General features: G+C 56.1%; 2 protein-coding genes across 3 annotated transcripts in view; one reads left to right on the top strand and one right to left on the bottom strand.

Moving 5' to 3' along the window:
• The first annotated feature begins 893 nt into the window (after positions 1-893).
• Positions 894-15,414, top strand: AP5Z1 (adaptor related protein complex 5 subunit zeta 1). 2 transcript variants are annotated; one of them, XR_012625175.1, is made up of 18 exons: positions 894-1,004; positions 1,201-1,338; positions 1,743-1,929; positions 3,623-3,764; positions 4,831-4,943; positions 5,434-5,602; positions 6,045-6,185; positions 6,554-6,591; positions 6,669-6,831; positions 7,099-7,277; positions 7,776-7,918; positions 8,743-8,892; positions 9,114-9,225; positions 9,639-9,736; positions 9,987-10,119; positions 10,939-11,153; positions 11,462-11,852; positions 14,590-15,414. XR_012625175.1 is itself a non-coding variant. In XM_074840278.1 (17 exons), exons 1-17 carry the CDS (start codon positions 964-966, stop codon positions 11,730-11,732), a joined length of 2,433 nt encoding a protein of 810 aa, XP_074696379.1. In that variant the 5' UTR covers positions 894-963; the 3' UTR covers positions 11,733-11,983. The 2 variants fall into 2 exon arrangements, 1 of the variants encoding a protein (XP_074696379.1); XM_074840278.1 differs by lacking the exon at positions 14,590-15,414 and having other exon boundaries at positions 11,462-11,983.
• Positions 12,279-25,977, bottom strand: part of RADIL (Rap associating with DIL domain) — a 26,062-nt gene continuing 12,363 nt past the window's right edge. Inside the window, exons 4-16 of the mRNA XM_074840279.1 lie at positions 24,682-25,004; positions 23,016-23,681; positions 22,809-22,846; positions 21,583-21,743; positions 20,855-20,967; positions 19,736-19,973; positions 19,020-19,192; positions 18,578-18,728; positions 18,039-18,229; positions 16,793-17,186; positions 16,356-16,495; positions 15,417-15,556; positions 12,279-14,766 (exon numbers count right to left, since the gene is read on the bottom strand). Of these exons, the coding sequence (XP_074696380.1) occupies positions 14,661-14,766; positions 15,417-15,556; positions 16,356-16,495; positions 16,793-17,186; positions 18,039-18,229; positions 18,578-18,728; positions 19,020-19,192; positions 19,736-19,973; positions 20,855-20,967; positions 21,583-21,743; positions 22,809-22,846; positions 23,016-23,681; positions 24,682-25,004 (2,834 nt within the window). The 3' untranslated portion in view covers positions 12,279-14,660. The remainder of the gene's footprint in view (positions 14,767-15,416; positions 15,557-16,355; positions 16,496-16,792; positions 17,187-18,038; positions 18,230-18,577; positions 18,729-19,019; positions 19,193-19,735; positions 19,974-20,854; positions 20,968-21,582; positions 21,744-22,808; positions 22,847-23,015; positions 23,682-24,681; positions 25,005-25,977) is intronic.

Below are 25,977 nucleotides of genomic sequence, written 5' to 3'. Positions count from 1 at the left end.
TAGCTGTATTTGGCTAATTAATGTTTAAAAAAAAAACATAGTACACTGCCTTTTTTTTTTTGCATCTCTTAAAATTGTCATATCTTTGGCTCCCCACGTGCATCAGGCATGTGTTCTGATGCAGCCAGAGGAGAGGGTGTGCAGGGAAAAATCTGAATGCTCGTGCTTGCCCCCCTCTGTGTGTCAACCTGCTGCCTGCAGTAGCTCTGACTGTTAATAGCTGGGGTGACGGATGCTGCTGTGTCTTCGTCTTCAGGGGGCAAAAGGGAGCTGAGGCTCTGCTGGGTAATCGCTGAGGCATGCTGCTAAGGAACTTTAATGCCAGGGGAGCATAAGGCAGAGAAGTACCAAAGGGCAAAGCGCCAAACTTCCTCCCCTGATGCCATCTCCTCCCCACAGGGTGATGCACAGCAGGGCCCCAAGAGCATCAGCCTTAGTGGCAGTCAGGAGAGACCTTTCTCAGGAGGAAAGGTGAATGCCTTTTTAACCTTTGGGAAGCTCTGAAGACCACCTCCCGAGCAGCTCTTTTTAACACCTCTTGCCCTTTTGTGGAAAGCATCATTTTTTTGAACAGGTTGCAGGAAAGGCTAATATGGCATCTTTTATCGGCATGCTCTTAAAACCCCAAACTCTGCCCTCTGCCACGCAGGGATGTTGCGCGTAGGTTTGTCCTGAGAGCTGCTCTGTGCGATGGCCTCAGAGCCAACCTTCACCTCGGGCTCCTGAGGGGGAGAGTAATAGCAGCAACACCTCCAAATAATCGATGAACAGCCCCAAGAGAGGATTTTGCCGTTACCCCTCTGGGGGCAGGATCCGGGCTGGCCCCCCCCGGAACCTTCCCTGCAGGCGGAACCTTCCGGCAGCAGCAGCCGCGCCCGCCCGGCGCAGCCCGAGCGGACCGCCCGGCCCTGGGGGGCCGCTTCGGCAGCGCACCGAGGCGGGGGGACCGGCAGGGCATCCGGCATGTTCACGGCGGCGGCCGAGAGCTTCCTCAGGCAGGCGAGGTACCGGGAGGGGTGCTGGGGTACCGGGGGAGGGCGGCAGGGCTCCCTCGGGACGGGCTGGGGGCTGTCGGAGGTGGGGGGGCGGGGGGGAGCCGGGCCTCGGCGCTGCCTCAGCGGGGTGGGGGGTGCACCCCTCCAGCCCTGGGCTTCCGAGGAGGGCCAGGAATTGGTGCCGACGCCCGCTGCCCCCCGCCAGGGAGATCCAGGAGGAGGAGCTGCGGAGATTCGCCTCCCGCGTCGCCGCCCTCCTGCAAGGCCCGGAGCTGGGCCCCGAGGCCGCCGACTGCCTCCAGAGGCTGCACCTCACCATCGCCGCCACCAAGTACCCCCGCAAGTGAGTGGCCTTGTGTCCCTCTGATGTTCGCAAGCAGCAAAGAGTTACTTTCTTGACAAAAAAAAAAAAAAAAACGGTGGGGAGGGGGGACTTAGTGCCTTTAAAAAAACGCCCTGTTTTGAAAACACTGAGTTCGGTATAAATGTAAAGCCCTTCTTTGCCCTTTTTCCCCCCTTGCGAAGCAGAAGGTGCCTGCTTCCTTTTGCAGTGAGAGTAACAAGCGTTTGTGTCGCCGAGCGCTCCTTCAAGCTGAGCTAAGGAACAAAATTCAGAACTGAAGATGATAAGATGGCATTAGTCAGGGTCACTGTCAAGGGAGATCGTCCCAAGACCAAGAACATGCAGGAAATAAATGTCTGTATCTTTGATTGCCTTGCAGTGATGCTTTACTGTGACTCTTGCAGGCTAGATGGCGAGTTTGTGGAACTGTTGCAGACAGTGCTGTGTTCATCCAAGTGCCCTGAGCAGATTCAGGTGTTATGTGCTGCCATCCTGAGAGAGATGTCACCTTGCAATGATCTGATCCTCTCCTGTGATGAGATTCAAGATACAAAGCTCTTGAGCCTGGTATCTTCTGTCCTTTTGGCTCAGGTAACTGACCTGTCAAGTCAGAAATCTTACCTCGTCAGTATGGATTTGCTTTCTGATTGTTCCTTGTTTGCTGAGCTCAAAGCGAGTGAAAACCAAATGTATCTAGGAAGAGGCAGAACCATTTCCATGTTCATTTAAGGAACCTAGTTATTCTGCTTTGTGTAGGAAAAAATGGCAACTTTTTTTGTGTTTAGTATTTGATAACAAAGACGGCTTAAAATTGTGATGTGTAGAGACTGAGGACCTTAAGCAGGCTTGTAACTAACTGGAAGCAAAAAGGAACACTTTAGTGCTAGCAGCTGTAACAGACTTCAAGTCAGGGCTGCTTGAACCTGTAGAGCAAAAGATTTGAGAGCGAATTTATTACCACTGCTTTTTATGGTACTGGCTTTCATGTTCAAATGTAAAAAAATATGCATAGAACCTGTAAAATGTGTAGAGCTATACATGGGGATAGCACTTCAAAGATCTAGATTCTCCATGGAGAAGAAAACACAAGGACCTTTCCATTCTGAGTGCTGCCTGCATTGACTGCCCTCTGGGGAATAAGCTGGAAACTCTTTTTTCTTCTTCTTCTTTTATTATTATTGTGCCTATTAAAGATGAAATATTTTTCTGAAACTTCTCATTCTGAGTTTCCCTGTGTGCTTAGAAATGCCTCCTGCATATCTGATTACTCCTCTGATTCTTACTTAGCTAGAGGAAATTAAAATGTAGGAACAGAAAGCAGTGCTGTATTACTTATGCGCTGCCTTACAAAGCACCTCTCCCATATCCAGCCTTGAAACTGTCCTGATGTTCTACAACATAAAAACATACCCTGTGTGTTCTTTTTTGTTAGATTACAACTCAGACTAGGAAGAGGTTTTCATCCATTTTTGATGTTACTAAAACTTACTATGTTTTAGTCATTTCAGCATCACTTCTCTAACATGGGGTGCGATGCGCAGCCGCCTCACTCATGAAGGCAGCCACACTTCAGCAGAGCCTTTAAAAACATCTTCTGCATATTTTCATTTGTCACTGCTTTGGGTGGAAACCATCCTCCTTCTCTTTGCCCCCCTGTCCCCCTCCGCCCTGTAAAGCTGATGTTCTTTTTGTAAAGCTTTTAGCTTTCCAGAAAACACAGCCTCTAGTGTTGCATTAGGAGCTGTAAACCTGCCATTGATTTGAGTTCAGGCAGATTTTTCTCTGAGCAACAAGAGATGTGTCAGCAACACACGTAAGTAGCCCCATTGTTTGCAGCTGACTGCAGCAATGTATCTGCGGAGGAGCAGGGTTGTCTCTTCCATTGTCCTTCACAGGACAGATCCTCATACCCAAACCTTAAACTTCCTTGTCTGTGTATTGCTTTGGTTGATTTATTCATGTCTATTCATGAGAGAAGCACAGAAATTGGCCCCAGTTGTGGGTGAGGTTCCCCCATGAAATTCCTCACTGGAAGCTCACCTGCAATTACCTAATTCCTTCTAGTGTTCTGGTACAAATTTGACTATTGGATGGGGAGTGTCAGAGACTGCTGTTTGTTCACTGCCTTCAGCAGCCTGCTGACCAAGACCCTGAGCAGCAGAGAAGGTTTACTTTTTGTTGGCATGATGACATTCATGGAGAAAAAAACTTACAAAAAGTCTGGGTCTGCCCCTCTAGCACTAGTAGATTATCTGCCTAGCTTTATCTCTGCTTTATTTTTAAGGGAAAGAAGTCTGAAGTGTCTGCTGTGGGGCAGCGAATTGTAAATGTCCTTGAAAGAAGACTGCCTGAGGGTCAGAGTGCTCGGTACCTTCTTCCTGTCCTGTCAAATGTCATCAGTCTTTCACCAGAATCTCTAACTGAAGGTAAATATATAGGAAGGCCTGAGATTTCCATCTGGCTGTAGTGATCAGAAGGCTCTCTGAAGGCTTTTGCTAGGTGTAGGACTTGGAAACTGCTGTTAAAAGAGACATCTCTGCCACAAGGAAAGTGAACTTATTGGGCGAGGTATATTCCACCACTCAAAAATGGGACTGGGTCTTCAGCTGCTTTGACCCCTTCTGGGGGCCGCAGTCTCTGTTCTGTGTGGATTTGTATCCCAGTAACAAGTACCATAGCTAAGGTCTCCAGATCCTGTAGGAGTGTGAAATTGTAGCTATCCTGAAGAGCATCAAGCAAAGCGAGAGATAGAAACAGACACGTGCCTGTGTATCTGTTCAAGAGAGCAGCAAAAACAACTCGGGGTACTCTTTATAAGAGAGGCAGGACTGTACGGGTGAGCAATCTGTCCTGGTGCGTAAACCATAGGAGAGCGTTCCAGGCTTAAAATGGTGAGGAGCTGTGTTGTGAGCAAGAGTGCTTCTGGGAGTTTCCTGTGAGGTTTGTGTACATTGTGCAGTACGTAGGAGAAGCTTTGGGGAGGATGCTGGGCCGGGGTGTCTGGGCTGGCTGAGCAGGCAGGATTACCTGCCTTAGCTTCTGTGTGTTCTCTGCGAGGGATTTATGCCTTTGTCTACAGAGCTGAAGCCAGCCACTGCCTGAATAGATCTGAGAGTATTTTTGCACCTTCCTCCTAATAGCAGCTGTGGATGGAGACAAAGGAACAAGTACCTCCTGACCTGGTACCAGAAGTCCTTGGTTCCAGCACTCACTCCCTGACTTTTTGTCTGAGGAAACAGGAAAAACATTAAGACTGACCCAGTGGCTAGGAGTGAGAAAAGGACACAGAGCTCTGAAATGAGTGTGAGTGATCCTGGACTTTGAAGTAGTATGAGGATTATATAGCATCCCCCTTGGGATACCAGTTTCTTTACCGATTGCTGGATCAGAGACACAGTGATCTAGGCTGGAGGAAAAGCACAACAATTGAGGGGTAGCAGGAGTAGCTTTTCTGCCCAATCTAGCAATGACCCTGTGACTTTCCTTGTACAGAACAGACCAATGTAGTCAGTAAAAAGATGGCCGACTGGCTGAGGTATGCAAGTATTCAGCAAGGAGTTGCTCAACCCTCTGGAGGCTTCTTCTCCAATCCCAGAACCAGACAGGTGAGTGCTGAGTTGCTGTGGTCGTCTCACAGGGGCATTTGTTAGTTACCTGCTGTTTCAGGTTCCCAGAATCAGCATCTTTTGGGAAATGGTAACCTAGAAGTGCTGCTATTTGTCACTTTTTGTGGGGTAAGCGGTCAAGGCACATAGGAAGGCAAAGTAGGGGGATTTGTAGCTCCAAGATTTAGGAGTTCTGCTGTGGAGCCAGAGCTTTGATCCTTGAATGAGTTTTGAGGGGAGTCTTTTAGCGACCATGTACCTCAGAGTAAAAACTGATTGCAAATGAGGCTTGTGTCAGAGATAAGGGGAAAGTTGCAGTGTTCCAGCCGGGGAAAAGGATCCAACGCAGTTGGCTTTTCTCTCTCTGAATAACTGTCCCCCTGCAGGTCCCACAGTACATATAAACAAGAGCTACTTGTCTCTGTGGGCTCAGTGGGGTTTTCTGTGTTTTCTCACCTGGGGATCTGACCTGCTGCATCTTTTCTTGCAGCCTGGTCCTGTCACAGAGATGGATGGTGCCATTGCCACAGACTTCTTCACAGTGCTCTCAGTGGGTCAGTACTACACACAGGACCAGTGGCTCAACGTGCAAGCCTTCTCCATGCTGCGGAACTGGCTGCTGTGCTATGGCAGCAAGGGCTTGGAGACCCCTATTTCAGGTACAAACTGAAGGGCTGCAGGCTAGTGTGGGTTGCACCCCCAAGAGGGGTGTGTGCTCTGAGATGATTAGGTGGCTGCATCAGCAACCCAGCAAGTGGCACGAATATGAGCAAGAGTTCCGAGCCCTTGGTCTAGAAGCAGGGAAACTTTGGGAAGGAATATCACAAAACTCCTGACTGATCCTTACTGAGCCTTCCACAAGGAGTTATTCATTCAGTGAGTCCCCTGGTTTCAGGCAAAACCCCCTGGGTCCCTGAGAAAAAAAAGCCTGGGTGGTGAGAGACAGCATCTCCTTAGTCTTCTTGTGACAGTCCCTTCTTCCCCAGCCACCTTTTCTTCACAGTGCCCCTGGGGCAGACAGCTCCCTTGTTGTTGCTGGGCAGCTGTGTGGGTTACACTGCCCATGGCGTGAGCTGGTATGTGGTAACCTTTATTCTGTAGGTGACAAATCAGGAATGGACAGGTCTGTTACATCCATGGTCTCAACTACTTCCACATCTAGTCGCCTGCTTCCCCCAAAGGAGCGTCTGCGGGAGAAAGCCTTTGAGTACTGCCAGCGGCTTATTGAGCAAAGCAACCGGCGTGAGTCTTGCCATGAACCCTCTTTGGACTTCTCTTGGTAGTGTTCTTGAAAATGTTTCTGGTTCGCTGCCTCTTTGGGCTGGGATCTCGCTCCCTAGAGTGTGCAGTCAGGCTCTAGGCAATGGGACCTGGTGCAAGTCTTTGACTAGCCCTGAGCTGGGGTGTTGGGGGGGATTTGGAGGCAATGGCCATGTTCTGCCTCCTACCCTTGATATGGGGGAAGGCGGCTGTGGAATTTGGTTCTCATCAGCCTGGAATCAGGATCAGTATGTGTTCCCACCTGTCCTGAAATCTGGGTTAGTGCTCAAACTGCCAGCCTGTGTTCCTGTTTGGACTCAAAGTTTACCTTGGACTCCATTCTCTGGCAGGACCACTGAAGAAAGATGATGGAGACCTGCAGAAAGCTGTAAGTACACAGAGGTGAGGCTGAAGCTCTGGGAGTTGTGGCTTCCCCCACTCTGATCTGTCTCTGCTCTCTTGCAGTGTCTCATTGAGGCGGTGACAATCATGGACATCATCTGCAAACAGGATTCCTCCTACGTGTACCGCACAGTCTCCTTCCTGAAAATCCTGCACGGCAGAATCTGTGGGGATGCCACTTACGCCAGGGTGCTAATGCCCATTGCCCAGTTCTTCCTGAACCACAGTAAGTCATCAGCTCTCACCCTCTCCTCCACGATCTAGTCTTGCATACTCTCAGCACAGCATTTTGTCCTGGCGGTTTGCTGGCTGCCAGAATTGGTAATTCAGCCTTGACTGTGCTCTGGGATGGATCCCACTCCAGGAGACCCAGGAGCTGGGATGTCCTGTGCTCTTTAGAAAAACATAACCCAGATTTAGCTTAGCTCCTGGAGCCCTTGTTGGCAGGGCTGCTTGGGTGGGCCGTGCTCAGCAACGTGCTGTGTCCTTCCAGGCAAAATGGCAGCTGTGGACTCCGATGCAATCTACAGACACTTGTTCACTGATATCCCGGCTCAGCTCTTCCACAACCCATCACTGGCCTTCGAATTTGTCCAGTTCTGCAAAGACAACAGCCAGCTCTTCACTGAGACCTCCAGTATATTCCGACAGAGCTTCCCAAATCTCTTCAAGGTACAACTTGCTGGAGCAGCACAGGAGAGAACCTGCTGCATGTTCCTTGCTGCACCCCAGAACTTTGCACCCCAGAGCCCTCCATGTGCCTCCATGGCAGTGCTAGGGAGAGCACGGGCAAGGACTGTTATAAAAACAAGTGTGAGTTTGAAGAGGGAAGAGGATTCTGGGTGTGATTAGCACTACCAGTAGAAAAGAGTCGGTGTTAGTATTACTGCCGATGGGTTGGGAAGTTCAGTGAAGCCAGCTAGGACACAGCACTTTGTTTCTGGAAAACTTTAATAAGTTGCAGCTTGCCAGTCACTGAACCAGCTGCCAGATGCCTGTTTTGAGTTTCCAACAGCCTCCCAGGTTTTGACCAAACCCTCAGACTTCTCTGGTTTTGCTTTTCAGAAGTGACTTTCCCTTCCCCATCCCTTTTGGTCACAGTGTGAGAATTGTCTGGGTTTGCGGTGGCGTAGCAGGAATAGTGCAGCAGTTTGTGCTTGTTCCTTGCAGTTCCTTGCGTGGAACAGCCCACCCCTTATCTCTGAGTTTGTGGACCTTCTCCCATTTCTGCTGGATGCAAGCACAGCCGTTGAGATCTTTCATTTGCTGCTTGATCTACCCTGTTTGACTGCAGCTCTGGATGTCCAGCTGAGGTAATGCTACCTGCCTTTCCTCCTGCTTGCTAATCAGGGTCTTGACATTGACCATAGCTTAGCACATGCTTTTCTGAGCCTCAGCTGCCCTCTGGCTGCTGCTGTCACAGAACAAGAGGCATCTGCAGCAGCCACATTAACACAAAGCTGCACAGATGTCAGCCTGGTTTTCCTAGTAATGTGCTGTGCACGGATAGAGAAGGTGACCAGCTCTTATACTTCAGTACTGGACTGTCTGGGGCTCAGGGATCTGTTGTCATTCCCCTCTCCTTATCCAGCTCCAAACAGTTGCCACATGCTGGAGTATCTGCCATGAGTGAGCACCACAACACGGAGCTGTGGGCTACCTGGTCTTCCCTCCCTGCTCTTAGCCCTTTCTTCTGGCTTTGTTCACCTGGAGGCATACAGAGGTTTCTTCCTAAGGTCATTAGGAACTGTGAGTCTCCAGGAAGATGGGGTAGGACTGGGACTGGCTCTCACTGCTGTACCTCTGCTTTTGTTTTTCCTGACATTAGCAGCTCTTTCTGGAGTGCTTAGAAAAGGGGTCATCCTAGAGGCAGGACGTTGGTGGGCTTCAATGACTGAGGGGTACAGAGCACCATTTTCCCCTTTCCCAGGAGTGATACAGAAGCAATTCTGGAACTATTGCCTGAGCTCAGGCTCATAATTTTCTGTCATCCTGTTTCTCTCACTTCCAGAGGGCCTGGATTAGCCCAACTTGCTGTCCCTGTTTCAGTGTAGGGAGTTATTCCATTGCTCAGGATTCCAGCTATGTCCTGGCCCATTCTCACAATGCAGCATGTTCTGTGTGTGCCTCCTGCTAGGTCAGCTGCTCTTTCTACCTCCGAGAGGGCTGCCAGCGACCCAGCTGTGAAGCCAGCCACGTGTCTGGAAGCCTTTCGCCATCCCCTCTACAAGAACATGTTCCAGTATCTTCTCCGCACCAAGTCTGCTCCTGAGGATGCCCTGGAGAGGTAGGAGACTGCCACAGGGGTTGGTTCAGCCATCCAGCTCTGGGAGGCAGCACTGGGATTGCTGGGAGAGTCATAGCCACTCTCGGCTGGGGTGAAGTGGATTTGATCTTCCCCGTGTTACCTCTGCCAAGCACTCAGAGGCCTTGAGGGGGGATAGGGAAGGGCAGCCAGGAGAGTAGCTGGGAACAAGCCTTCAACAGTAACTTTTCTGTTGCCCACAGGCTGATTCCACTTCGGCAGCTGCTGGGATCCCTGGCCAGCAGCCCAAGGGTTGTGCAGTGTGCGGAGACTGTCCCTGTCTTACTGGAACTCTTTTTCAGGGTGGTGGCAGAGGTAGGGGTAGGCCCTTTTGGGGGAGTTTGGCTCCCAGTCGTGCCATGGGGATCTCATGTTACGTGAAGAGCAGTCATAGAAGAAATAATGTTAAGACACTGCAGCTTCAACAGAGCGGGGTGCCTGAGGGGAGGGTGGAATGGTCTAATACTGGCATGAACCAGCACTGAGCTGGCTACTTCATCTGGAGAAGCAGAAAAGCTCTGTGGTAGTGTCAGGCTTCACACTGTTCTCTCAGCCAGCTGTAAAGGAGGTGGACAGGAGCAGAATGAGTGCCTGATAACCTGCTTTGTGCACTGCTCCCCTCCTGCTAGATCAGGCTGTTCCTGTACCAGCCAACTTATCTGGCTGGTTAGTTTGGTTTTTGGCTGCTGGAAGGCACTGGTATTGCTGAAACAAGGGCTGTTTTTCAGTTTGCAGATGGGCCACTGATAAACCAGCTGGTGGTGCTGCTGCTGCAGAGGAGTGACCAGCTCTATGAGATCCCAGCATTTAAAGATGACGTGTACAGGTGAGATGGGACAGGAGGCCCAGCCAAGCTCCCAGCCCTTCCAGTGCAACAGCCCAGAGGCCTTTTCACCTGTGGCCTGGTCCCTGCTGTGACACATCTTTGGAGGTGCAAAATGGGGACTGCACCTTCAGCCCTGCTGGGAACACCCTGAGAGTACAGCCTCTGTGCCAGGGGCTGGGTGCTGCCAGCACCTCCTCGGTTTGGTGTTAAGCCCCTCGCCCATGGTCTGAGCTCTGCCCATCTCCTCCAGGGTGCTGAGCTCGCAGCTGGTGGTGCTCTGCAAGCTGCGCCCTGCGCTCGTCGTGGAACTGTCCACAGAGATTTTGGAGTTCTCAGGAACAGTCAGCAACATCCAGAACAAGGAAGCCATCTTCACCCACATGGTAAGCAGGGCCTGCCTGCTTCTGCCACAGGTTGCTCCTACGATCCAGCTCCTAGCCAGCAGTGTGCCCAGGTGGCCAAGAAGGCCAATGGTATCGTGGCTTGTATCAGCACTAGCATGGCCAGCAGGGACAGGGGAGGGATCTTACCCCTGTACTCGGCACTGGTGAGGCTGCACCTCAATTACTGGGTTCAGTTTTGGGCCCCTCACTCCAAAAAGGCCATTGAATGACTCGAGCGTGTCCAGAGAAGGGCAACGGAGCTGGTGCAGGGTCTGGAGCACAGGTCTGATGGGGAGTGACTGAGGGAACTGGGGGGGTTTAGTCTGGAGAAGAGGAGGCTGAGGGGAGACCTCATCGCCCTCTACAACTCCCTGAAAGGAGGGTGCAGAGAGGGGGGATGAGTCTCTCGAACCAAGGAACCAGCGACAGGACAAGAGGGAATGGCCTCAAGCTGCGCCAGGGCAGGGTCAGACTGGCTCTTAGGAAGGATTTCTTTGCAGAAGGGGTTGTTGGGCGTTGGAATGGGCTGCCCAGGGCAGGGGGGGAGTCCCCATCCCTGGAGGGGTTGAAGAGTCGGGTTGACCCAGTGCTGAGGGATCTGGTGGAGTTGGGAACGGTCAGCGTGAGGTTCATGGTTGGACTGGAGGAGCTTCAAGGTCTTTTCCAACCTACATGATTCTGTGATTCTACTGCGGTGCAATCTGTCAGTCACCTTCCCTTTCCTCCTCTCCTCCATCCTAGCATTAGCTAATCTGATTTGCTATTCCCTGATTCGATTCCCTTTCCTTCTTGCCCTGAGCACATCTGCCTTTGCTTCAGGTCTGGGCTATTGGAGAGTACATGTCTGTGTCCTACGACAAGCGCTGCACTGTGGAGCAGATCAACCGGTTCTTTGAGACTCTAGAGGCCATGCTGTTCGAAATCACCCAGCTCCGGCCGCTGGCCAGCACCCCCAGCTACGCACCCCGCGCCATCAGTGCCCTTATGGCCACCTTGACCAAGCTGGCAGCTCGCAGCCAGGACTTGATCCCCAGGTGAGGAGGGGTGGCAGAGGGCGGGAATGTGCAGATCTCTGGGGTCCAAACACAGATGTTTGGTGGTATTAAATAATTAAGCTTGGCAACTGATGGAATCTGAAACAGGACAGAGGAAGCAAGCTGTGGAGGAGCACAGCTCGGAGAAGCGGGATTCATCTGCTGACTAGTGCTCTGTGTATCAGGAGGAGGGGTGGGTAGCATCTGGTGTTCACCTACAGCAGAGCCTTTTGGAGGACGCAGGATTAAGTAGTGACCTTGGCAAGTGCAGTCCTGCCAGCTGATGTCCGTGTCCTTCTCTCCTGCAGAGTGTCCATGTTCCTGTCCAAGATGAGGACATTTGTGCAGAGCCCTGCTGTCACCTCTGTCTACTGCGAGGAGGACCTTGAGGAGATCCTTATCCGTGCAACTGAGCTCATGAACCTACTGAAAATGCCAAGCGTGGCTCAGTTCGTGTTCACACCACCCGTAGACGTGGCCAGTACGCGGTTCCAGAGAGAGGTGAATGACTCCCTCCCTTTTGCCCTGAGGATAGTCACCCGTCTCCTCGAGCCAACTCCTGGCTTCATGCCGGGGTGAGGGCAGGAGGTTTCTGAGAGCCTCTTGTAACTCATCGGACACTGCTGACACTCAAGTCTGAGGCCCTGCTCTGAACTCGAAATGAGGAACAAATGATTGTGAATGAAACAGAAAACAGGAGTAAGTAGAGCTGAGACTGCTCTTCTGGTCTGAGGCTGTTTGTATTTCTGTCTCCTAGCGCCTGTTGCTTTTCTGTTTCCTAAGCTTGGCCAGTATGGATTAAAAATCCCCGTGGATTTGTGTGAATGTGGCAGGAGGGTGGCTGCGTGCATTGATAACCTGCCAGCACACCATGCCCCTTTGGAGACATATTTCTTCTTCCCTCCCCTCCTCTGCCTCGTTTCTCCCTCCCCTTTGCCCTCACTACACCCTGGCTGTGCACGTGCTGCTTTTATTGCCTCTGCACTTGCAGCAGATCAGCCAAGCCAAGGCCTGTGCGAGGTGGAGGCAGCAGAAGTGACTCCATGAAGTCGTCTGCGAGCCCTCACTGCTCCTCTGTCTTACCATCAGAGTGAACATGTCGAGATCCAAGAGACAGCTACCAGATGGGAGCTTAGAGAGATTTATTGATCCAGTTTATTGTTGACACCGAGAGCATTTCTTAATATACATCAGCCCCGTGTCAAACAGGCGCCATGCTGTGTTCTGTAGCTGCATGAGAAGTTTATACACATTTGAGCTGTACAGTATTAACAAATGGGGGAAGTAAATACATCCCACTGCTCCTCCCAGGAGAAGCAAGTCCTCATGCACGCTAGTAAATAGCAGGGCTTATTTACAGTCTGCTTCAATACCTGACTGCACTGTGAGTAATGTACAGCTCGGGGGCTGGTTCCCACCTGCCTGGGGCTCAGTGGAGAGCAGAGGGTTGTGTTGGTACCGCTGGAACTGGCCAGGGTGCAGCCCCAGTCCTGTCTAGTGCAAACCAAGCCTTGCCCAAGCCCTTGCTCCTGGGCAGAGGCGAGTAAGGAGTGCATGCAATTTGCCCAGGGGCTCTAGGCAGCCTCTTTCCTGCCCTACAAACCTGCTGAGCTCGTGGGGAATGACAGGCCAACTTACCTACTTGATTCAAAGTCGAGTGAATCACCAGGACCCCTGGGGGGCCCTGAGCCTTTGCTCCCCTGCCTGGTGCAGCTGAATCAGTGGCAGGAGGGATGCAGTGGTCCCAGGCCCTGCATGGCCTAGCAGAGAAGCAAGGCACTAGTGTCTTGGGGAAGGTGCTTTGTCCGTCTTGCCCTAGAAAAGGCAGCCCACGCTGCGTTGAAATCCAGTCGTGGAATGTTTCCCCTACGTGGATTATTTTGACATCTCTCTCCTTCTGCAAAGTGCAAGGCTAAGCACAGAAACCAAAACTACAGCAGTGAGGTTTAATTAAGGCCAACCCTGTTAAGCATCCATTTTTTAGCATCACAGTCCTCGGAGCACTGTTATTGTGAGATGCCGCATGAACATCTGATTTGCTGCCAGAGCCTAGACCGTGCTGGTTTAAGGGCAGGGTGTGATGTGGGGCTTTGCAGCAGGCTGTTTTAATAGGGTTCAGCTAAACCAGGTCTCAGTATATGTCTATATGTGGAAACCAGGTCGGGTTTGTCCCGTTAATGTTGCTAAAAGCACAGGGAGGAGTTGGCAGGCAGGAGGCCGGGTGTGCAGGGGACCAGCCAGCCGCACGATGGAGCTGCCACCTCAGCTCTGCTGACACCTTTGCTGTTGGCAGCAGATAGCAGAGCTGTTTCTGGGACATTCAAGACCGACCTTCCAAATGGAGCCTTTGCTGCCCGTCATCACCCGTCGGCATGTCAGCAGCATGCGCTTCTGAGGTGCTCTGAGCTGGGTAGGAAATGGGGTGGCCTTAAAATGGCCTGGCGAAGCTGGAGGGAGAGGACCAGGACACGAGGTCAAGATGTCATTTGCCTGGGCTAGTGTCAGCCACGCCTGGGGTCTGGCACCGCATGCTGCCAGGCTCACTCGGGTTCCTGGTGGCACAAACCCACCGTTCCCGGCTCACAGGGACCAGGGGCCAGCACAGAAGCACTGACCTGGCCGTAGCCCCTCGGAGAGAGCAACAGCTCCCATGTGGGGAAATTCTCTGCTGCGAACACCCCGTGCTGCTGGGTCAGTCCTGGGGCCTTCTGCCAGGATCATGGTGCCAGAGCCAGGCAACAAATGCTGCGTGAGCAAGGGTGAGAGAGTCTTTTTCTTCAAGGGGCTCTCCCCAGGACTCATGGGGAACTGCTGGTGGTGTCAGCCCTTTGCTGTAGCTGCTTCCCATCCCAAAGCAGGGCTGGGGCAGCATGACTGTAGCCCAGCAGCAGCAGGGCACCTGCCTTAGGGTATGGCACCAGGGAACTTCACTCCTCGCAATGCATCCTGCTTGGAATCCCACTCCTGGGTGCTTTTGCTGCCTTTACCACCCCCAGAGCCGGGTACCCTTTTCCAGCCTGATGTGCCAGCACCTCAGGTGGCCACTGGCACAGTGAAGCCCAGGCCTGCCCCACATGCTAATCTTTAAATCCGAAAAGTGTTTCAAGCCTTCTGCCTGCCAGCGTGAAAGATCACGCAGGGCTGCCAGCCTAGAGGAACAGAGGAGCCTGCCTGCTGTCCCCGTGGGGGGAGCATCCCCTTCCTACCCCGTGTCAGAGGGGACAAAGGACCAGGAAAGCTCCTGAGAAGGATGATGCAGGGTATAAGGTGAGGCCAGGCAATGGATCAGGAATGATGGTCCCAGCCAGTGCAGTGGGAGAAGCGTGCACCACCCTCGTGTGTCCACGTCCTTTCATCTGCTGCAGCGCAGGGGCAAGGTGTCAAAAAGCAAATCGAGGGCGGTTGTGGAGTCCTGGTCCTCTCTCTTGCGCTCCAGGCTCCCCGAGGTCAGCCTTAACCAGAGCTGCATCCGCAAGCTGCTGCAGAAGGACCCTCCTACCACAAGGACTAGGAGGAAGAGGAGCTGGAACTGATTTTTTTGGCTATTTCCATGTCCGACTTGGCAACCAGAAACCGCAGCTTCTTCCCTCCGGAGCGGATGAGGTCCACCGCACTGCAGAGAGCGGCAACAGAGAGAGAAGTGAATTCTGGCTCCCCGCAGGCTGGCAGCCCCCCCAGGAGCCTGCCAGGTCACGGGCATTTGCAAAACACCTGCACCCTCTGCTCTGTGCCTGCTCAGTCTTACAAACAGGGTCTGTTTCTCTTCTGCCTGTAGCTTTACAGAGAGCCTGGCCTCCACACGAGTGCTGCCAGGATGAGAGCAAACAAGCCCTGAGCTGCTGGGCCCCATGGCCACCTGGGCTGTGGCTCGGACGGGCAGGCAGAGCACCAACTGCCCCATCCCTGCTGCCTTTGAGAGGAAGCCTGGGGCGGGTTGGGGCTGGAGCAGCTCTGCCTTGCTGAGATCCACCTCTGGAGCTCTCATTGGTTTCCTGAATATGCTCTCCAGCTTTTGCTCCCTAATCCTTCATCCAAACCCCTCCAACCAGCTACCTTCCCCCCTTTTTAGCATCCTGGCAGGTCACTCCTCTCTGCAGCTTGCCCGTACCGCAGCATCCTCTGCGTTGTTGGCCGGGACCGTAGCACCAGGGACTCGGAGACCCTGTGCAGCTCTTTGCTGCAAAACAGCTGAAAACCTGGACCTGAGCAGTAACTGCCACAGTGCCAATAGTGGACCAGGCCCTCGGGCAAGTTGCGACTCACCTTTGGTAGTCTGCCCCGATGAGACTGGTGCCATTGACAGCCAGGATGCGGTCCCCAATGGAGAGCCTGCCGTCGGCGGCCGCGGGGCTGTCCTCGATCAGCGTGCGGATGTAGATGCCCGGGGAGCAGAGAAGAGTGTGCTGTTGGCAGGGAAAGGCAGTGAGCGACCAGCCAGGGCAGAGGGGACACCAAAGGTCTGCCGTCCCAAAGGGCTGAGCCCCCCGGGCAGGGTGACAGCTCACAGCCAAGCGGTGGGACCCTGGAGGCGCTGGGGACGGTGTCACTAACAGTACCAGGAATGAAATGCAAACCTACATTTTTTTTTTATCAATTTATACACAGAAAGGAGAGGTGGGGGCAATCTTTTCTTGTTCAATTTAATTAAGAGTAAAGTGTCATTAACCTGCAGCTGTCTTGGGATAGGAGCTCTTTGTTCACAGCTGTCCCAGGGGCCCGGTGATGGCCTGTTTCCTACTAATGCACTGCTGTGAAAGGCCACTTAGTAAGATGATCCAGTGCACTAAGCCAGATTGCAATGCCACCTTATGCCACGAGTACCGTGGCTGGTGGAGCTGTTCTGGCACCCCACAAGCCTCCTTGCTCCCCTCCGCTTCCCTTGCCACCTGCTGAAGGGTGGAGGAAAGACCTCGGCTGAATCATTTTCCTACCACAAGAGAACTGAGCCTGTTTGCTCTCTCCAGCTGCAGGCCAGCTGTGATGGATGCTTTGCATGCACAGCACAGTGACCCAGGAGCAGAGATCTGCTCCTCCCAAGAGATCACTCTGTGCTTCATTTTCCTCAGTAGAAGCAGGCTAGCTTCTGCAGGAAGCCATTAACTTCTTTGCTGGCTTTTCTTGGGGTATAAAACATGTCCCACATGTCGCACTCCAGCTATTCAGAGGGGCATCGGCCCTGTCCCACGATCGGTGAGAACTCACCAAGCCGTCGATCAGCCCCATCCCCAGCCCGATGGGTCCTCTTTCCAGCTCCACCACAAAGACGTAGCAGAAGTCATCAGTGGCAGAGCTGCGGCTGGAAGACTCTGGCGTGGGGTAGTCATAGGGGGTCGGTGAGCATCCTGGCAGCGGAGAGACCGGCTTACCACTCTGGCATCACCCAAAGCCAGCCTCGCAACCTCCCACAGAAAGCTTCCCCCCAAAACCCCACCAAACCCAACCTCAGGTAGCCCCAAGGCTTGTTTTCTGCCAGGGCAGGAGCTGGAGGAGATGCTTCATTTGCTCTCACCTGCCTCATCCAAGCACTGACAAGTCCCCGCAGGAACTGTGTGTACAGAGAGCTGCGCGGGAGAACAGCAGCAAACCCCCTCATGCCCCAATCCTACACCCCAAAGCAGGGCAGCACCAGCTTTTGATACCTTCAGGGGTGCTGCCTTTGGTGCCGTTCATCCCGTTCCGCCGGGGGTCCTGCAGCCCCTTGCTGGTTCCTTGTGGGGACTCCAGGCTCCCGGAGTCGAAATTCAGGGGGGTGGTGGGTGGCGTCAGCAGGCAGGAGGGGTCTGTGGTGGCTGTGCTGGCCTTGGAGGCCGGACCCCTGCCCAGCTGCAGCTGCTTGAGCTTCTCCTGGAGCTGGGGCTCGCTGGCAGGGTGCTCGCAGGGGCAGCCGTTGGTGGCCAGGCAGAGCGGGGGGCTCCCCTCCAGCTCGGCACAGCCCCCCAGGGAGCAGTAGTCCTCCTGGGTGATGGTGCTCCCCAGGGCAGCAGCCAGGCTCTCGCTCACCTCCAGGACATCTGGCGTCGTGCATGCCTCTTTCTTAAGAAGGAGAAAAATGCTGCTCTGTGGACCCCGCTGAGTGTGCTTTTCACGCCCTACCTGCACCCCACCACCCTGTTTGCTTTGCAGGCAGGATGGCTGTGGCTCCAGCCAAAGCCTTGGCAATTTGGACACCACCTGGGCTTGTCCCGGATTCCCAGCACAGCTCCCACACCCCAGTTTTGTGGCCAGGGCCATGCTGGGGATGCTCACAGCCAGCCCAGGGGGGACTCCTGGTCACGTCCCTGCTGGGGGATCTCATTGGAGGGGAACACCAGGGGAGCACGGCTCCTCCTGTGGCCCCAGAGCTGGGAGATGTGGCCCCAGGGTGAGGGGAGGAGGTAGCGGTGCCTGTGGGCGCTGCAGTGGACGGGGACAGGGTGGGAGAGCAGAAGGGGACCTACTGGAGGGACGTTCTCCCCAGGGCACTGGAGACAAGTGGCTTAGCACCCACAGCACGTCTCGCCCTCGCTGTGCTTTATAGGCATTAGCTAATAAGTGCTTTTGTGCAAGCCTGCCTGGCTACACAGGCAGGGTGCAGGGCAGGGCGGATAGTGGAACGCTCAGGGAGAAGGGGAGCGCTGCCTGCAGACACCCCCCCTTCCTCCCTCCTCCCCACTAACGAGATTGCTGGGACGAGCCTGTCCTTCCAGCTCACCTTCCCGCACTGCCCAGGCTGGGGGATTAGCAGCACTAATCCTTCCAGCAGCTCTACATGAGGGCATCCTGCAGCTCCAGGCTGCAGGCGAGGGCAGCGAGCCCTTAGCACCAGGCTTGGAGGGGCTGCAGAGGGCCCTGAGACCCTCCTGCCCACCCAGGAGAGGAACAGCCCCTCGGTGGGATACAGGCTACCTTTGGGGGTGCTGAGCCTGGCCCCTCGCTGGCGTGGGGGCTCTTGCTCTGCAGGCTCCAGAGGAAGTGGCGGATGTAAAGGAGGTGCCGGTAAATGTTGTCATCCAGCGCCTCCACCTCCAGGTCCACCTTGAAGCCCCCGCTGGGCAGGATGATGGGTGGGTGGTTGTCGAAGGACTCCAGCATCTCATCTGAAAGGCGGAAGGAGGGGGAGGCTAGCACTGGCCAGGGCTGCACCCCGCTCCTGCCTCCCCACTCTCGGCCACGTGTGGTCTCCCAGCCAGGACTGGGGACACGGTGAGCTGTGAGGCAGCAGCATCCCTCACTTGGGAACGCAGAAAGAGCCCCAAGCCCTTCTGAGTGCGCTTTGCATTCTTTGCAATCCCCAAATCACAGGGCTGTGGTTATTCCTGATCACTGCAGTTACTACAGAAGCCTCAGGGAGGGGACAGGAATTGCCTGTTTGGTTTGTACATAAAAACCTCGGAGGGAGCCTGCGGGTGACCAGAGAAGCACTGAGTGCGAAGCCAGGGGCTCACCGGGCTGGAAGGCGGCCGGGCTCTCCTCCTCACCAGCCTGCCACGCCGTGATGCAGCCCACATCCATCACCGCCTGGCACTGGCTCAGCACCCGGTGGAGCTGCGCAGGGCTCAGCGCCGGGAACTCGGCTCGCAGGGACGGCCAGGTCATCTGAGCGAGGAGACAGAGCTTGGGGCGAACCGCAGAGGTGAGGAGCTGCTTCCTCTGAGGAGCAGGGGCTCACGAGGGGGACGGGAGGAGAGACCAGGCAAGATGGAATGAGCATGAGCATCCCTTACTCGGTACCGCCCACCCACGGGCCCACCACCCCGGGAAGGGGCAGCTGGCCAACAGGTTGCAAAAGAAGGGACGTATCACTGCAGGGACCCCCAAACGCCGAGCAGGGTCTCTCCTGCCCGTGCCCATCCTGATGCCGCAAGCCCCCGGCCGAGCATCCCTCACCTGCACCAGCTGGGAGCCGGGCATGGCCAGCAGGTTGGCCACGCTGGCGAGTTTGGCGAAGAACTGCTGGGCGAGCTGCTCAAAGCCGGCGCCACGCAGCCACTCCAGGAGCAGCCGCACACTGGCCCGCAGCTTCACCCCCTGCGACCAGTGGAAGCAGCCGAGCGAGGAGCCTGTGAAGGCAGAGCATCCATCAGCATGGGTCAGGGAACAGCCCCCCAGCCTTCAGCTGGAGCCCAGACCCCACCCTAGGGCAGCAAAATAAATCCAGTTTAATGTCCCCAGTATCTTATGGCTGTAACTCCTGGTGGTGGCTGGACCTCACCGGGCAGTGGGGCTGCTGTGTTAATGGGGGCTAACGAGCACCTCTATTACAAGCAGGCTGCAGTGGTTTATTAATGAGCTGCCCCTCCAAACTGCTCTCAGCCTCCTCTGCTCAGGCTCTGAAGGGCAGCGCTCTTGCAGGGGGTGAGGATGGGGCACTTACAGGGTTAAACCTCTCCTGGGAATGGGGGCCCTGGAGACAGCAGCTGGGTCTGTGCTTGGCTTCCCCATAACAGTGCTGAGACCTGCCCGTCTCCAGCCCCCTCAAGCTGCTTGAAGCCTCCTCCCTCCTGTACCCCCAAAGATGGCACTGGGATGGACAGGAGGGTCTCCCAGAGGGCTGGTCCCCTATGGGTTACCCAGTCCAGGCTGGGTGTTCGAGGAAGACTAACCCTTATCTAGGAGCTGGTTGAAGAGCAGGGTGTTGGAGAAGAAGAAGAGGTAGGCGAACATCTGAGAGGTGATCTCCGGGTGCACTTCGTACTGGCGGAGCAGGTCCAGCACCGCCTGGTAGATGAGCACAACCCTGCGGAGCTCCTCGGGCAGCGGCGGGGACGCTCGCCAGCTCTCCCGGCACTCGTTCTGGAAGGGGTTGCACTCTAGCAGGGCGGGGAGTGACACGTACAGACACTGCAGAGAGAGCGGCAAGTTCACAGCAGACTGGTTTTGTTTCTTTTGGGGTTTTTTTTGTGCATGAGCTAAACCCTTCCGATCTCCGCAAGCTGAGTAAACCCCGCTGGCGCTGCTCCAGCAAGGGGCTGATCCTGCTTATCCCCTGCCTCCCTGCGCTCCGCTGTGGTGCAAGTGTTTAAAAAAAATTTAAAATGAACATGTCTGTCGCTTTTAGCAGTTGGAGGTGACAGTGTGGGGAAGAGTTCAGCTAAAGGGATCTGAAAATTGATCTGAACGAGGGCAGCAACAGATCAGCTGGGCACGAGAGTGAAAGAAAGACCAGAACTGATGGGGATGACCTTTCCCTATTGCTTACATGGGAGAGCAGCACCTAGCACCCACCTCTGCTGAGGCCGAGGGGGAGCCGAGGGTGCTGCACAGTAGCAACCTCTGCGTCCCCGCGTGCTGACGCCAGCGGGCAGGCAGGGCCGTCCCGCACACAGCAGCCTTTCTCCTGCCTCACACTGCCCGCTCTGTTCCCCACTCCCGATGCCACCCGGCTCTCGCGGTCCAACGGCGACAGTCCAGGGGCTCCTTTCCATCACGCCCTGAATCACACCATTATGCCGCGCTGGCCGGAGCCAAGCAGCTCTCCCCAAACGTCTCCCCTGAGCTGCTGCACTGCAGGCAGGGAAACACACCGCAGTAACTCGATACTTTTCCTGGGCCGCGACCAAAAATCGGGGCATTTCAGCCCAAAGGAAAACACCTCAGCGCAATGCAACTGCCAAAGAGCAAAAGCTTAAAAAAAAAAAAACCTCCTGCACAGCCCAAGAGCGCTGCTGGGGATGCTCGTGCTGGCCCTGTGGGATGCTGCTGCCCTCCCTGGGAGCACATACCTTGGAGATGTAGTAGACGCACTGCTGGAAGGTGTACATGATCACCTCCTCCAGCACCGTCATCGCCTCCTCGCTGGCTGTGATGGTCGAGGAGAACAGAGACTCCTTGGAGCCTACAGGGCAGAGAGCAGGATGGGGTAGCAAACCTGCAGCAGCAAAGCAGGCCAAATTCACCTCTCCCCAAATCCCCGGGGTGGGGGTTATTAGTGGTCCCAGGCTGGCATCACCACCCTGACATCCCCCCAACAGGGGCAAAGAGGCTCCTTTCATCCCAGAGCCCCCACCTGCACCTCCAACAGCTCACAACATCCCTCCAAGAGCCTCTCTGGCCTACAAACGTTTTTTTTTCTTTCTTTTTTTTTTTTTTTTCTGCATTAACACAGGCTCACCAGTGAGCAACTCTGCAGGGCTGCCTGCAAATCCAGGCGCAGCTGAGGGGCAAAAAGCCCAAGGCAGTAGCCACAAGCTGCCGTGGCGGAAAGGGGAAGCTTGGCTGCCAACACAACACAAGCTGGCCCCGAAGCCAAGCAGCACCACCGCACAACACGACGCTGCTCTACAGATTACCCCAGCCTGCACCACGGAGACATCCCTGGTGATGAGGATTACAGCAGTGGGGGGGGTTAAAGGAGCATCCTGTGGGTGCTGACCACCGCTTGCGACTGGGGATTAGCAGAGTAAAGTCGCTCTGGCTGGAGAAGCGAGCAGGGTGCTGCGTCCAGCCCTACCTCTGACATCCAGCTCCTCCTCCATGCTCTGGATGTAGGTGGGTGATTTCTGCTGGATGAAGTAGAGGACCTCGATGGCGTTGGCCATCCAGAAGAGGATGTGCTGCAGGTCCGGGAGAAGGTCTGTGATGGTGAAGCGGGACAGGGCAGCAGGGTCCTGGCTGGGGAGACACAGTGGGTGTTACAGCTGCTGCTCCTCAACAACCCACTCAAGCTTTTGGGGAGAAAAATAGCCAGCCTGGGGCAATGCCAGGAGAGCATTTGTATCTCCTCACCCCCAAGCCCAGCACCCCCCCCCTTAGGAAGACCCTTTACAAGCAAAAATCTGGTGGTTCCTGCTCTGTGGGATGGCAAAAGGGACCCTGTGGGGACTGGGCTGGCCGAGGGCCACCTGGACTTTGTGGGGTGCTGCTTTTGGGGGACACTCGTCCTGATACAGCTGAACTGCAGTAAATACTCATGGCTGAAGAGCAGCTCTCCCCAAGAAGTATGTGCTGTTCCTGCCAGCTCTGGACGGTTAAACCCAGCCCGCCCACACTGGGCTGTTCAAAAATAAAACAAAATAAATAAAAAGCATCTGGGAAGTTTCTCAGCTGGTGAACTGCTTTTTCCTGCTATAGGAAAGGCCTGGGAAGCACCCTCAGAGCTTCTCCTAAAGGAGAGCTCCCAGCAAGAACCAACGGCCTCTCCAGATGCTGCTTTGGAGCCTGGATTTTGGAAATGGCTGGGAAGCCAGCCCCCCCTGCACCAATGTGATGGCTCCAAAGTGGTGCTTCCCACCCTGGGACACCCTGTGCCACCATCCCTGGCTGCACACGTTCAACACCAGCCCTGTCCGTGCTCCACAGAGGGGTCTTCAGCATGAACGGGGTGAGCCCCTATGCCAGGGTCACCCCTGATATGTCCTTCGGGGATGCTGAAGCCACATGTGCAAAGCCTTGGCCAGGTCTTGGACTGGAGAAGACCCCAGAGCTGCTGTAGGTCTTATTCTGCCCCGAGCTTGCCTGCTTTTCCAGCTCCACACATTGTGAAGCAGGGGCCTTGCAAGCACTGTGGTGAAGGGACCAGAGAGTTGAATGCATGAAATTTAGGAGGAAAATTCAGCGTGCATTGGTGCCACCAGGCTGGGAGGGTGGTGTTAGCCAGCCACGGACTCCCCTTGCTCATGGAGGAAGAACTGGGTTGAATTCTTCCCATTTTGGGGCAGGGCGGCAGGTCGCACTTACTGCTGGGACTGCTTTTCAGCCAGCTCCCGCGTCCGCTCCTGGGCAGGGAGAGAAGGGGAAAGCAAAATGAAAACCAGTGGGACAGAGTGGCACGAGCATCACCCCACCCAGCACTCGCTGCTGCTGGGGGCCACGTTGGGGGAAGCCCCCGGGGGGGTCCAGCAACACCCCCACCCCACCAACACCCCTGTCCCACCACTGACTGACCCACACTGTCCTCTGGATCATTTTGGCTGCTTTGAGCAGCAGCTGCCCGAAGTCGCCTGGCTCGAAGCTGGTGGCCGAGTGCTGGATGCAGAGACAGAGCAGGAAGGCAGGTGTCAGCTTGTGGTCATCCCCCCCCGGCTCGATCAGGGTCATGATGCGCCGCAGGAGCAAATCCTCGGCCTCTGGCTCGAACTCCAGCAGCAGCTTTCTGCGGGGCACCCTGGGGCCGTTGGCAGGCGAAGGGCCCCGCTTTTTGGTGGCAGGGTCCCTCTCCTTCAGCAGGCTGCCACACGCCCCGCAGACAGGGGGACCCTCGGGGACGGCGGGGTGCAGGGCTCGCAGCCTCAGCAGGGTCTGTGCTGGCAGCGGCTGCGCCTTCATGGGGTCCTTGTAGAGGAGCAGGTAGTAGAGACCGAGGGAGAGGAGGTCCCCGTGCTGCAGCACGACCGTCCGGGCCACCTTGGCAAAGTTGACGGAGATGCCAGCACCGGCGATGGGCTCCAGCACCAGCTTCTCCTCCCAGCGATGCCGGGAAGGTTGGAGCTTCCTGATGGTGCAGTGCAGGGGCAAGATGTCAGGGGCCGACAGGCTGATGCTGGGCTTGCTCGCCTGCGTCCTCTGGCCCACCGTGTGCTGCTCGCGGTTCAGCAGGTAAACCAAGCTGTCCTGCCAAGCGGGGAGACGCGGCATGAACCGGGGAGGGGAGGGGGAGAAGGGACCCTCCTCCCTGCAGTGCGGTGGGTGCTGCAGCCTCCCGCCATCCCCCGGCCGCCCACCCGCCGGCTGCACCTTTGCAAGGCAGAGCCACGTTTCTCTCTATTTTCCTCACTGCTGAGCAGGACAGCAGCACGCTAATAAATGGGCACAATAACTTTGGGCATGCAGTAAAATGGGGCTGCTTTGGGCAGAGGGAGCCCTCCCTCCACCTCCTACCCCCTCCTTTCCCACAGCTGCTTTTCCTTCCCACTTTCTCCCCCCAGACTGCAGCGATGCCTGAATCCCCCTGCCCGGGGGAGGACGGTGAGACCCCGGTGAGAACAGCCGCTCCCTGCCCTGCCTTCCCCCCAGCCTGCTCCCGTAACCACCCCGTGCCTCAGTTTCCCCAGCTGTACTAACGGGGTGGCTGCAGACAGGTAAGGGCTGCAGTGCCACTGTCACAGCCAGATACTCAATGGGGACAAAGTGGCCATTAACTACAAGAGCCGTCCCAGTCCTTTCCAGTTCCCCCAGTGCCTCCAGCACTGGGGAGCAGGGGCTCCCAGACGCGCTGTCTCCTTGCTGCCTCTCATTTGCCACTAATGAAGCAGCCAGACAGGGGACGGGGCAGCTCAGCCATCACCCGCAGAACCGGGCCAGGGCAAGGGATGCTGCTGCGGGGGTTTTCCCTGCCTCCCTCTGGGGCTTTGACCGGGGGTCGTGGGTCCCGGCTCTGCGCCCCTCAGGGCTTGGGGACAGGTTTGGGGACAAGGCTCCAAGTCCCAGGCTGGCTCCGCTTATTTCCTAAAGATGCTCTTCCGCGCCCCCCCCCCCCCCGCCAACCCCTTACCCCAGCAGCTCCGGCCATGCAAGCAGCCCCTCTTCCCGGGGGCTTGGGGGGGGGGGTGAGGAAAGCGGGGGGGTGCCGGGGGGTGCCGGGGGGTGAGCGGGGAGGCGGCGCGGTGCTTACATGCTGCTGGCTGTAGCCCTGCAGGAGCAGGAGGTGCGGGGACTGGTAGAGGGAGTACCGCATGCTGCCGCCGCTCCGCGCCGCCGCCGGGCTCCCGGGCAGGGTGGAGCAATGCCGGAGGAGCCGCTCCCCGGTCCCAGCCCCGGTGCCGGTGCCGGTCCCGGCCCGCCGAGCCGGGTGGCCCAGGCTGGTCTCGCTGAGGCTGCGCCGCAGGGCCGGGGCGGCGGGGGGCGGGGGGGGGCCGCGTCGCTCAGCCCCCGCCGGCGGCCGCCGGGCCCCCCGCGCCCGGTGCCGCTGCAGTTTCCGCGCTTGGGCGTTGATGCCTGCGGGGATGGGAAGGTGGGGGGGGAGCAGCGTTCAGCCCCCGGGACCCCCGCAGCCGTAGCACCCCACGTCTGGAGGGCTGCTACAGCGTGGGAGTGGGGATGAAGCAGCTGAACCCCCACACACACACCCCCAGGACCACGCACCCTCCCTGGGCTGATGTCCCCTGCTGCCTTGCCCTCCCCGAAGGGTGACACCAGGACTCCAACGATGGGAGTTTTGTGCCCCAATGCCACCACCAAAAGAGGGGTGCCCCAGCCCTCCCTGGACCCCAAACCCCACTGACTGAGGGGGGGCAGCCAGGCCGGGCTCAGCGTCCACAGCATCCCCCACCCACCCCAACCACACTGTCAGGGCTGGGGAGGGGGGAAAGGAAATCTGTGCTAAAAAATGAGCTCAATCCTTGCAAAAAAAAAAGAGCCTGGATGCTGCTTTTGGGCCTTCAGTGCTCGATGGCCAGCAGCAAGCAGGAGCTGCAGGGACACCCCCCCCGCCAGTCCCCCCAAGCATCAGCCAGGCATAGGAGCTGCAGTGGAGCCTGTCCGCCCGCCTGCCGCAGGAGCAAGCTCTAATTAACTTCTCCCAAGCATCAATTCGGGCAGAGCTGCCCACAAGATGAATGAATAGGCCTGGCCGAGCTGCAAAAGCAGCCCCTCGCGTGGCATCCCCAGCCTGGGGGGGGGGGGGTGGTGTCCCCACGGGCCCCTCTGTTCTGCAATCATGGCCCGAGCACTGCAGGAGAAATAAGAAGTTGTGGTTCCGAGGGGCGATGCTCGTACCTTGGGTGGGCAGCCTCCTGGGAGCAGGTCGCTGGTATTCAGGGAGGACGAAGAGAGGGGAAAAAAAAAAAACCCTAAAGGATCTGCTTGTGGGAGCAGCACTGCAACGGTGTCGGTGCAGCACAGAGCCAGAGCCCCGCTCACAGCTTGGCCGACCGGCGAGCAAGCTTCGGCCGGCGAGATTTGGGGACAG

The sequence above is a fragment of the Strix aluco genome, chromosome 15, assembly GCF_031877795.1.
Source record: "Strix aluco isolate bStrAlu1 chromosome 15, bStrAlu1.hap1, whole genome shotgun sequence".
NCBI classification, from domain to species: Eukaryota; Metazoa; Chordata; class Aves; order Strigiformes; family Strigidae; genus Strix; species Strix aluco.
Note: the sequence above shows the minus strand (reverse complement) of the source record. Positions and strands in the feature narration are given on the sequence as shown.